Source organism: Sapajus apella, unplaced genomic scaffold (assembly GCF_009761245.1).
Source record: "Sapajus apella isolate SASKATOON/1434 unplaced genomic scaffold, GSC_monkey_1.0 scaffold26, whole genome shotgun sequence".
NCBI classification, from domain to species: Eukaryota; Metazoa; Chordata; class Mammalia; order Primates; family Cebidae; genus Sapajus; species Sapajus apella.
Window position 1 is genome coordinate 19350907 of NW_022436966.1, and position 12892 is coordinate 19363798.

General features: G+C 39.5%; 1 protein-coding gene across 5 annotated transcripts in view; it reads left to right on the forward strand.

Moving 5' to 3' along the window:
- Positions 1-12892, forward strand: part of LOC116560644 (ankyrin repeat and SOCS box protein 3) — a 177211-nt gene that overhangs the window by 65413 nt on the left and 98906 nt on the right. The window contains exon 1 of one of the 5 annotated variants that reach the window (XM_032292142.1): positions 6762-7532. The exons of the other annotated variants lie outside the window; for them this stretch is intronic. Coding sequence (XP_032148033.1) covers positions 7462-7532 — 71 coding nt within the window. The 5' untranslated portion in view covers positions 6762-7461. Of the gene's footprint in view, positions 1-6761; positions 7533-12892 lie in introns of those variants that run through there. 5 annotated transcript variants of the gene reach the window in all.

Here is a 12892-nt window from a genome sequence, read left to right on the forward strand (position 1 = left end):
ATATATTTTTTTTAATTTTTTTAATTTAATTTTTATTTTTATTGCACTTTAAGTTCTGGGGTACATGTGCAAAACATGCAGGATTGTTGCATAGGTACATACATGGCAATGTGGTTTGCTGTCTCCATCCCCCATCACCTATATCTGGCATTTCTCCCCATGCTGTCTCTCCCCAACCTCCCTACCTGCTGCTGTCCCTCCACTATTCCTCACCAACAGACCCCAGTGTGTGATACTCCGCTGCCTGTGTCCATGTGTTCTCATTGTTTAACACATGCCTATGAGTGAGAACATGCAGTGTTTGTTTTTCTGTTCTTGTGTCAGTTTGCTGAGAATGATGGTTTCGAGATTCATCCATGTCCCTACAAAGGACATGAACTAATCATTTTTGATGGCTGAATAGTATTCTGTGGTGTATGTGTGCCACATTTTCCTTGTCCAGTCTATCATCAAGGGGCGTTTGGGTTGGTTCCAGGTCTTTGCTATTGTAAACGGTGCCGCAATGAACATACATGTGCGTGTGTCTTTATAATAGAATGATTTATAATCCTTTGGCTATATATCAGTAATGGGATTGCTGGGTCAAATGGAATTTCTATTTCTAGGTCCTTGAGGAATCACCACACTGTCTTCCACAATGGTTGAACGAATTTACACTCCCACCAGCAGTGTAAAAGTGTTTCCATTTCTCCATATCCTCTCCAGTATCTGTTGTCTCCAGATTTCATAATGATTGCCATTCTAACTGGTGTGAGATGGTATCTCAATGTGGTTTTGATTTGCATTTCTCTAATGACTAGTGATGATGAGCATTTTTTCATATGTTTGTTGGCCTCGTAAATGTCTTCTTTTGAAAAGTATCTGTTCATATCCTTTGCCAACTTTTGAGTGGGTTTCTTTGTTTTTTTTTTTTCTTATAAATCTCTTTTAGTTCTTTGTAAATTCTGGATATTAACTCTTTGTCAGATGGGTAGGTTGCAAAAATTTTTTCCTATTTTGTTGGTTCCCAGTTCATGCTAATGATTGTTTCTTTTGCTGTACAGAAGCTCTGGAGTTTAATTAGATCCCATTTGTCTATTTTGGCTTTTGTTGCCGATGCTTTTAGTGTTTTAGTCATGAAGTCCTTGCCTGTGCTTATGTCCTGAATGGTTTTGCCTAGGTTTTCTTCTAGGGTTTTTATGGTGTTAGACCTTATGTTTAAGTCTTTAATCCATCTGGAGTTAATTTTAGTGTAAGGTGTGAGGAAGGGGTCTAGTTTCTGCTTTCTGTACATAGCTAGCCAGTTTTCCCAATACCATTTATTAAACAGGGAATCCTTTCCTCATTGCTTGTTTTTGTCAGGTTTGTCAAAGATCAGATGGTTGTAGATGTGTGGTGTTGCCTCTGAGGCCTCTGTTCTGTTCCTTTGGTCTTTAGCTCTGTTTTGGTACCAGTACCATGTTATTTTGATTACTGTAGTCTTGTAGTATAGTTTGAAGTCAGGTGGCGTGATGCCTTCAACTTTGTTCTTTTTGCTTAGAATTGTCTTGGCTATGCAGGCTCTCTTTTGGTTCCATGTGAAGTTTAAGGTGGCTTTTTCTAGTTCTGTGAAGAGGTTCATAGGTAGCTTCATGGGGATAGCATTTAATCAATTAATTACTTTGGGCATTATAGCCATTTTCACAATATTGATTCTTCCTAACCATGAGCATGGAATGTTTTTCCATCTGTTTGTGTCCTCTCTTATTTCGTTGAGCAGTGGTTTGTAGTTCTCCTTGAAGAGTTCCTTTACATCCTTTGTTAGTTGTATTCTTAGGTATTTTATTCTGTTTGTAGCAATTGTGAGTGGTAGTTTGCTCTTGATTTGGCTCTCTTTAAGTGTCTTATTGGTGTATAGAAATGTTTGTGATTTCTGCACATTGATTTTGTATCCTGAGACTTTGGTGAAGTTGCTTGTCAGTTTCAGGAGATTTTGGGCCGAGACGATGCCGTCTTCTAAATATACAATCATGTCGTCTGCAAATAAAGGTAGTTTGACTTGAGCCTTCCCTAATTGAATACCCTTTATTTCTTTTTCTTGCCTGATTGCTCTGGCTAGAACTTCTAGTACTATATTGAATAGGAGTGGTGAGAGAGGGCATCCTCATCTAGTGCCTGATTTCAAAGGGAATGCTTCCAGTTTTTGCCCATTCAGTATGATATTGGCCGTGGGTTTGTCATAAATAGCTTTTATTATTTTGAGATACGTTCCATCGATACCTAGTTTATTGAGAGTTTTTAGCATAAAGGGCTGTTGAATTTTGTCGAAGGCCTTCTCTGCATCAGTTGAGATAATCGTGTGGTTTTTGTCTTTGGTTCTGTTTATGTAGTGGATTACGTTTATAGACTTATATGTTGAACCAGCCTTGCATCCCCGAGATGAAGCCTACTTGATCATGATGGATAAGCTTTTTGATTTGCTGTTGCAATCGGTTGGCCAGTGTTTTATTGAAGATTTTTGCTTCTATGTTCATCATGGATATTGGCCTGAAGTTTTCTTTTTTTGTTGAGTCTCTGCTGGGTTTTGTTATCAGGATGATGTTGGTCTCATAAAATGATTTGGGAAGGATTCTCTCTTTTTTGGATTGTTTGGAATAGTTTCAGGAGTGGTACCAACTCCTGTTTGTATGTCTGGTAGAATTTGGCTGTGAGCCCATCTGGACCTGGGCTTTTTTTGGTTGTTAGGCTATTAACTGCTGCCTCAATTTCAGCCCTTGTTATTGGTCTATCCAGGGTTTCAGCTTCTTCCTGGTTTAGGCTTGGGAGGGTGCAAGTGTCCAGGAATTTATCCATTTCTTGCAGGTTTACTGGTTTGTGTGCATAGAGTTGTTTGTAGTAATCTCTGATGGTAGTTTATATTTCTGTGGAATCAGTGGTGATATCCCCTTTATCGTTTTTTATTGTATCTGTTTGATTTTTCTCTCTTTTCTTTTTTATTAATCTGGCTAGTGATCTGTCTATTTTGTTGATCTTTTCAAAAAACCAGCTCCTGGATTTATTGATTTTTTGAAGGGTTTTTTTGTGTGTCTATCTTTCAGTTCTGCTCTGATCTTAGTTATTTCTTGTCTTCTGCTAGCTTTTGAGGTTTTTTGATCTTGCTTCTCTAGCTCTTTCAATTTTGCTGATAGGATATCAATTTTAGATCTTGCCTTGTTTCTCATGTGGGCGTTTATTGCTATAAATTTTCCTCTAGACACTGCTTTAAATGTGTCCCATAGATTCTGGTACATTGTGTCTTCGTTCTCATTGGTTACAAAGAACATCTTTATTTCTGCCTTCATTTCATTGTTTATCCAGTCAACATTCAAGAGCCAGTTGTTCAGTTTCCATGAAGTTGTGCAGTTCTGAGCTAGTTTCTTAATCCTGAGTTCTAATTTAATTGCACTGTGGTCTGAGAGACTGTTTGTTATGATTTCATTTCTTTTGCGTTTGCTGAGGAGTGATTTACTTCCAATTATGTGGTCAATTTTAGAGTAGGTGTGATGTGGTGCTGAGAAGAAGATGTATATTCTGTGGATTTGGGGTGGAGAGTTCTGTATTAGGTTTGCTTGGTTTAGATCTGAATTCAAGTCCTGGATATCCTTGTTAATTTTCTGTCTCATCGATCTGTCTTATATGGACAGTGGAGTGTTAAAGTCTCCTACTATTATTGTGTGGGAGTCTAAGTCTCTTTGTAGGTCGTTAAGAACTTGCTTTATGTACCTGGGTGCTCCTGTACTGGGTGCATATATATTTAGGATTGTTAGCTGCTCTTGTTGCATTGATCCTTTTACCATTATGTAATGCCCTTCTTTGTCTCTTTTGATCTTTGTTGATTTTAAGTCTATTTTATCAGAGACTAGGATTGCAACTCCTGCTTTTTTTTGCTCCCCATTTGCTTGGTAAATCTTCCTCTATCCCTTTATTTTGAGCCTATTGTGTCCTTGCAGGTGAGATTGGTTTCCTGGATACAGCACACCAATGGCTTTTGACTTTTTATCCAATTTGCCAGTCGTTATCTTTTAATTGGGGCATTTAGCCCATTTACATTTAAGGTTAATATTGTTAGAAAAGAAAAAAAAAGGTTAATACTGTTATGTGTGAATTTGATCCTGCCATTTTGATGCTAGCTGGTTGTTTTGCCCATTAGTTGATGCAGTTTCTCGTGTCGATGCTTTTTACCATTTGGTACGTTTTTGGAGTGGTTGGTTCTGGTTGTTCCTTTCTATGTTTAGTGCTTCTTTCAGGAGCTCTTGTAAGGCAGACTTGGTGGTGGTGAAATCTCTGAGCAATTGCTTGTTGATAAAGGATTTTATTTTTCCTTCGCTTACGAGGCTTAGTTTGGCTGGATATGAAATTCTAGGTTTAAAGTTCTTTTCCTTAAGAATGTTGACTATTGGTTGCCAGGCGCGGTGGCTCACGCTTGTAATCCCAGCACTTTGGGAGGCCGAGGCGGGTGGATCACGAGGTCAAGAGATCGAGACCATCCTGGTCAACATGGTGAAACCCCATCTCTACAAAAAATTAGCTGGGCATGGTGGCGTGTGCCTGTAATCCCAGCTACTCAGGAGGCTAAGGCAGGAGAATTGCTTGAACCCAGGAGGCGGAGGTTGCGGTGAGCCGAGATCGCGCCATTGCACTCCAGCCTGGGTAACAAGAGCGAAACTCCGTCTCCAAAAAAAAAAAAAAAAAAAGAATGTTGACTATTGGCCCTCACTCTCTCTGGCTTGTAGAGTTTCTGTTGAGAGATCCTCAGTGAGTCTGATGGGCTTCCCTTTGTGAGTAACCCGACCTTTCTCTCTGGCTGCCCTTAGCATTTTTTCCTTTATTTCAACCCTGGTGAATCTCATGATTATATGCCTTGGGGTTGCTCTTCTTAATGATTATCTCTGTGTTGTTCTCTGTATTTCGTGGACTTGAATATTGGCCTGCCTTGCTAGGTTAGGGAAGTTCTCCTGGATAATATCCTAAGAGTGTTTTCCAGCTTGGATTCATTCTCTCTGTCACTTTCAGCTACACCTATCAAACGTAGATTAGGTTTTTTCACATAGCCCCATATTTCTTGGAGGCTTTGTTCATTTCTTTTCACTCTTTATCTCTAATCTTGCCTTCTCATTTTATTTCATGGAGTTGATCTTCAATCTCTGATATCCTTTCTTCTGCTTGGTTGATTTGGCTATTTGAAACTTGTGTATGCTTTGCGAAGTTTTTGTGTTGTGTTTTTAAGCTCCATTAAGTCATTTATATTCTTCTTTAAGCTGTTTATTTTCGTTAGCATTTTGTCAAACCTTTTTTCAAGGTTCTTAGTTTCTTTGCATTGGGTTAGAACATGTTCTTTTAGCTCAGAGAAGTTTGTTATTACCCACCTTCTGAAGCCAGTTTCTGTCATCAGACTCATTCTCCATCCAGCTTTGTTTCTTTGCTGGTGATGAGTTTTGATCCCTTGGAGGAGGAGAGGCATTCTGGTTTTTGGTGTTTTCATCCTTTTTGCACTGGTTTCTTCTTCCCATCTTAGGTGGCTTTATCTACCCATGGTCTTTGTGGTTGGTGACTTTTGGATGGGTTCTCTGAGTGGACATCCTCTTTGTTGATGATGAAGTTATTTCTTTCTGTTTTTTAGTTTTCCTTCTAACAGTCAGGCCCCTCTGCTGTAGGACTGCTGGGTTGCTGCCAGTTTCTTCTTCTGTTATCTTTGTCCCAGAAGGATACCTGTCAGATGTCAGCCTGAGCTCTCCTTTATGAGGTGACACTCTGGATATATGGTGGTCAGGGAGCTGCTTGAGGAGACAGTCTGTCCCTTATAGGAGCTCAGGTGCTGAGCTGTGAGCTCCGTTTTGTTCAGAGCTGCTGGGCAGGTATGTTTAAGTCTGTTGCAGCGGAACCCATAACTGCTTTTTTTCCCAGGTGCTCTGTCCTGGGAAGGTGGGGCTTTATTTATAAGTTCCCGCCATGCTGCTGCCTTTTTTCGGAGCTGCCCTGCCCAGCAAGGAGAGAGCCTAGTCTCAGTCTGCCAGCAGAGGCATTGCTGAGCTGCCATGGGCTCTGCCCAGCTGCTATGTGATCATTCTTGTGGTTTTTTTTTTTTTTTTCTTTAAGACAGGGTTTCACCATGTTGGTTAGGCTGGTATTGAACTCCCGACCTCAGGTGATCCGCCTGCCTTGGCCTCCAAAGTGCTTGTATTACAGGCGTGAGCCACCATGCCCGGCTGCGGTTTTGTTTATAGAGGTATAGTCAGAACTGCCTAGGTAATGGTGGTCTGCCTCAGTAATGGCGGACTGCCTCAGTAATGGCGGATTGCCTTGGTGATGGTGGACTGCCTTGGTAATGGTGGACTGCCTCAGTAATGGCGGACACCTTTCCCCCAACAGAGCTGGACCCTCCTGGGTCCAGCTGCAATTGCTGCGAAACTCTCAATCCAGAGCATTTAATATTGGTGGTCTTTGTGGGGGTGGGACCCCCGAGCCAGATCACCTGGCTCCCTGTTTCAGCCCCCTTTTTTTCAGGTGAATGGGCGGCTCTGTCTCCCAGATGTTCCAGGTGCCAGTTGAAATGGCCGCCCAAATTTGTGTGAGTTTTTGTGTGGGGACCCGCTGCACTGGCTGAAACAGCCATGCTGGAAACTCATGGCACTTTTCAGCCCAGGAATCTCCTGGTCTGTGAGTAGTAATAACTTGTTTGGAAATGCAGTGTTCCCTCACCCTCTGCATTGTTCTTGCTGGGAACTTCACTCCAGAGCTGTTCTAATTTGGCCATCTTGGATCCAGTCCCTCCAGTTGCGCTTTTTTCCATAGTTTCTGGTTACTGGTTTCTGATGAATGCATTGTTCTCATGACATGAATTTCTTTGAGGATAACACTTATAATTATTAAATATTTTTCTCCCATTCCTGGAATGAGCTCTACTTCTTTCAGGCCAGTTGTTTATTTTCATCCTTTTCTGTTGTGGTTTTCCTTAAAAAAAAATTATTGAGCTCTAAGTGAGTAGGATATTAGCTGTTGGGTCTCACTGTAGGGTCCTTGAGTGAAATGCAAGAAATAAATTACCTCTTTCCTTCTCTCTTTCCACCCTTTACCCAAATAACAAATGTTTTGTTATGGACCATGAAGGTGTTCAAATGCTTCCAGAGTAGACTGTTAAATTAAAAACAGCAACAATAGCAAAATAGATGTGTTTGTAGCCAGAAACAAATACTGTTGCTGCTAGGTGTTTTATGTGTAAAGAGCTATGGTAAAAAGTTTGGCTTGCTGTTTCATGTAAATATTATAATAATTCTGATTCTACTCCTATATCCTTCCTCTGCTTCTTTGTCTAATATTGGTATCTCTCCAGGCTCTGCTGGCAAGACTGTCTTCTACATTGCTATAGCCTTCTTATGCATGCATATATGTTTGTTCTGGACTGCAATTTTCTCTGCACTGGCCTAATCCTTAATATAATCCCACCTGCTTTGTCTTCCAGAATGAATGAATGCATTGCAGTGGGATTTTGTCAGAAAGCAAAGGAAAATGTATGTGCTTAGTTTGCCTTACACAGAGTGAGTAATTCACTGGTATTTGTTTTTTTTTTTTTTTTTTTTGAGACAGGGTCTCGCTTTGTCACCCAGGCTGTGGGAGTGCAGTTGCATGATCACTGATCACTGCGACCTCAACCTCTGGGGTTAAAGTGATCCTCCCATCACATCAGCTTCCTGAGTAGCTGGGACTACAGGCGTGCACCACCATGCCTAACTAATTTTTTAATTTTTTGAATTCTTGGCTTCACAGAGTGTTGGGATTACAGATGTGAGCCATGGCACCCAGCCAGTATTTGTTGAATAAATCAATGCTGTTGAGAAAATTGGTCAAAGCATCCTGTTGTTTAAAAAGAATATTATGGCTGTAGGATATAGGTAATTAGGTCAATCTTTTAAATCCTAATTTTAAAAGTCCTATTTTTTTCTATTTTAGGAAAGAATCTCAGTGGGGTTAAACCATACCCGTGGAGGTACAAAATGAGATAACTACCATCTCTCACTTTTTTTTTTTTTTTTTGCAGAAGGAAGGAGACTGGATCTCACTTTGTTGCCTAGGCTAGAGTGCAGTGGCATGATCTTGGCTCATTGTAGCCTCAACCTCCTGGGCTAACGTGACCCTCCCACCTCAGCCTCCTGAGTAGCTGGGACTATAAGCATGTGCCACCACACCCGGCTTTTTTTGTTTTTGTTTTTGTTTTTGTTTTTGTAAGAGACTGGGTTTTGCCATGTTGCCCAGGCTGATCTTGAACTCCTGGGCTCAAGTGATCTGTTCCCTCAAGCCTCCCAAAATGCTGGGATTACAGGTGTGAGCCACTGTACCCAGCTGTTTTTTTTGTGTGTATTTTTAAGTTATAGGCCTTAATTTCTTTTTGTTCCTATTCAGTGCTTAGCACAGTGCCTAATGTGTTGTAAAATATTCAATAATGGTACTGCATTTGTTTTACTTAAACTCTGCCTCTCATTTTCATCATCTTAGAAAATGAGGGTTAAATGAGTTAATATACGTAAAGCACTTGGGATAATATCTAGCATATAGTAAGTGCTACATAAGTGTAACTATTATTCTCTGACCCATGAATACCTTTTTATTTTTTCTTTGAAGCTTTCTCTGATTCTGCTAGTTTAAATTAGTAACTTGCCTTTCTGTATTCTGCTTATATTTTATGTATTTGTTATTAGCTTTAGAGACAGAATATTGCTCTGTTGTCCAGGCTGATGTGCAGGGGCATGATGATAGCTCACTGCAGCCTTAAACTTCTGAAGAGATCCTTCTGCTTCAGCCTCCAGAGTAGCTAGGACTGCAGACGTGTGCCACTATGCCCAACTAATTTTTACATTTTTGTAGCGATATGATCTCACTATGTTTCCCAGGCTGGTCTCAAACTACTGACTTCAAGTGATCCTCTTGCTGTGGCCCCCCAAATTGCTGAGATTACAGTCATGAGAACCATACCCATTCCTCTGCTTGTATTTTATATCACATCTTTTGTTGATTACATAGCTTTGTTTGTGTGTGTGTTTTTCTACCAAATATGATTCTTGATAGCTGGGACCTATCTTACTTATTTTGGTTGTCTCAGTACATTAGTCATTGCTTGTCATATATCATTAGTTCCATCATTTGAGCTAAGTCTTAAAGAATGAGAGGGTGGTGTGGTTGGAGCACAAGGGGCAGGGGAGTACATCAATGGGAAGTGAAATTTGACAAACACTGATACCAGATTGATCAGATTGTAAATAGCTGAATGCCAGATTAAAGGATTTGAATTCTTTTATATGCAGTGGGAAGGCATCTTTGATTACTGACCTTAGTTCTATATTTTAGGAAAGTAATTCTGAGTGCAGAGTAGAGCATGCATTAGAAAGAGGAAAAGAGATTGGAAACAAGAATATGTAAGAAACTGGCTCTTGATGCATTATAAGGCTCTTTAGTTGAGAATCTTTCAGCATGTAACCTTTTACTATCATGTAACCTTTTAAGCCTTATCCCAAAATGGCTTCAGGGCTTCCTTGCTAACTTTGTTTTGACTTTGTTAAAATAAAACTTTAGACAAAATGAACTTGTCAGAATTTGTGTGTTAAAAGATTCATGAATCGGGTGGTACCCAAAACCAGAAGAGGTTCAGGGAACTCTGTTTTAACAGTGTAAGCAGCAGACCTTTGCAGGCTGAATGTGGAAGCAAAGTAAAGAAATTACTTGATTGGGCTGGGCATGGTGGCTCACACCTGTAATCCTAGCACTTTGGGAGGCTGAGGTAGGCAGATCACTTGCGTTTAGGAGTTCAAGACCAGCCTGGGCAACATGGTGAAACTCCATCTCTACAAAAAATACAAAAATTACCTAGGCATATTGGCACATCCAGTAGTTCCAGCTACTTGGAAGGCCGTGGTAGGAGGATTGCTTGAGCCTGGGAGGTTGAGGCTGCAGTGAGCTGTGATTGCACCACTGCACTTCAGCCTGGGCAACCAACAGAGTGAGACCTTGTCTCAAAAAAAAAATTACTTGATTGGCATAGCTTCTTGTTTGTCTTATTTGGGTATAATCTGGCAGAAAGTTGCTCATTAGAGAATAGTTGTTGGTTTCTGATTGATGAAAATTAAGTTCTGACATCCTGTGGATTGGGAGGAAATATTTGCAAGCCATATGTGTGATAAGGGGTTAAAATTTAGAATATAAAAAGAACTCAAATAACTCTACAGAAAGAATACAAATAATCCAGTTAAAATATGGGCAAGGAACCTTTATAGACATTTCTAAAAGAAGACATACAAATGGCCAACAGATATATGAAAAAATACTTAACGTTACTAATCATCAGGAAATGCAAATTAAAACCACAATGAGATATTTCCCCATATGTGTCAGAATGGAATGGCTATTATCAAACAAATGAAAGATAAGTGTTGGTGAGGATGTGGAGAAAGGGGAACTTTTGTACGCTGTTAATGACAATGTAAATTAGTACAGCCATTGTGGAAAATAATGGAGGTTCCTCTAAAAACTAAAAATAGAATTACTATATGATCCAGCAGTCCAACTTCTGAGTATTTACCTAAAAGATTGGAAATCCATATGTTGATGGCCAAGATATCTAATCAATATAAGTGTCCTTCGACAGATGAATGGATAAAGAAAAATGTGGTATACATACACAGTGGATGTATTTCATTCAGCCTTAAAAATGAAAGAAACTTTGTCATTTGCAACAACATGGATGGATTGGAGAACATTAAGCTAAATGAGATAAGCCAGGTACAGACAGACAAACACCATATGAGCTTACTTATACAGTATATTTAATCTAAAACTATTGAACTAAAAGAAGCAGAGAGTAGAACAGTGGTTACCAGGAGTAGGGGGAGGCCATGGGCGAATGGGGAGGTGATAGTTAAAGGGGAGGAATTTTTTTCTTTGAGATATGTTGCACAGCATGGGGAATATAGTGACTGATAATGTATACTTTATACTTGCTAAGAGTAAATTTCAAAAGTTTTCACTACAAAAAACAAGTATTTGAGGTGATGGATATGTTAATTAGATTGATTTAATTATTCCACATCTTATTCATAAATCATAATATCACTTTGTACCCCATAAATATATACATATTTGTCAATTTATAATTAAAAAATAAAAAACAAAGATTAAGTTTTGTTTTACTGTTTACATTGGACTTCAGTTTGCTTGTATAGGAACCCAGAGTGCTGGAACTATCTCAGCCTAATGGCCTTTTAATGAAAGATTGCTTACACTTTTTTTGTTTTTTTTTAAGGCAAGAATCTTGCCCTGTTGCCCAGCTCACTGGGCTGCAGTGAGCTCACAATCTCAGCTTACTGCAACCTCCGCCTCCTGGGTTCAAGCAATTCTCCTGCCTTAGCCTCTTAAGCAGCTGGGACTATAGGTGCCCGCCATCATGCCTGGCTAATTTTTTTATATTTTTAGTTGAGGTGGGGTTTTACCATATTGGTCAGGCTGGTCTCGAACTCCTGACCTGAGGTGATCCACCCACCTTGGCCTTCCAAAGTTCTGGGATTACAGGCATGAGCCACCACATCTGGCCAAGATTGCTTACACTTTTAAAGAAATGTTATATATATATGTATTTTATTTTAGTAAAAGGGTAAAATTTAATATTAAAAAAGGCACAAACACATTTTGTACATATTGTGAAAATACCATCTATTTCCTTTAAAACTTTATAAATTGATATGAGTATCATAAACCTGTTGGTTTTTTTCCTGAACTATTGTTCAACATTTAATGTATATTATTTGCAGGGAGGTAATGTGGGACCAGATTTTCTGGTTGGGAAAGGAGATGAGTACTGGTTTTAGTACATTAAGTTTCCATGCTTGTGTAGCACAACTGGAAGGTGCCTTCATGTAACAGACATATGAAGAGGTTGAGAGAATAGGCTAGAGATTGGAAGCTATCCAAGTAAAAATGGTAATTGAAGCCTAGGATTGATGACTGTGTATGTGATAAAGAATAGTTTAAGAATTATAATTGGAAACACAATGAAATGTTTTTCTCTTTGACCTTAGTGACATGGGATGCTTGATCACTAGTGTCTGATGCACCAGAGTAGCATGAAAATTGAAATCTTTGGGTTCAGTCAGGAAGTGGTCACTGGAGACTTGATACTATAATGACTGGGTGGTATGATAGAGTAAAGTTGAATTGGAAAGGGATTAAGATGAGTTGATAAGGAAGTGAAGCACTATGTGGTTAAAAAATTTCTGTGAAGAATAAGAAAGCTGGAAGAAAACAAGAAATTGTAGGATTAGAGGTGAGTTTTCCAGTTATAGTGTGTGTACATGTGTAGGCGAATCATTTATAAAGAGGAGGCTCAGTACAATTAAGTAAAACAACCAAGAAAATGAAACTGAAATATAATATTTTAGAATGGTAAAATGAACCATAAGAATGAAAAGCCCCTGAAATCCAATAAGGCTAATTTTCATCATATAAATTTGACATACAGAAGAAGAATTTTAGTACTGTAGTTGTCTTTGGAATAGTTAAAATGCTTCGACTTAGTAGTTACAGGACTACAAAATCTTTGAGTCTCTAATATATGCCAGCAGTGAATTCAAGGTTTTATATTATTATTTTTGAGACAGGGTCCTGCTCTGTTGCCCAGCCTGGAGTGCAGTGGTGTCATCGTGGCTCACTGCAGCCTCGAACTCCTGGATTCAGGCAATACTTCTGCCTCAGCCTCTTGAGAAGCTGGGCCTACAGGTGCATGCCACCACACCTGGCTAATTTTTAAATTTTTTATAGAGACGGGGTTCTGCTACATTTCCCTGGCTGGTCTCTAGCTCCTAGCCTGAAGTGATCGTCCCTTTATGGCACCCCAAAGTGCTATGATTACAGGTGT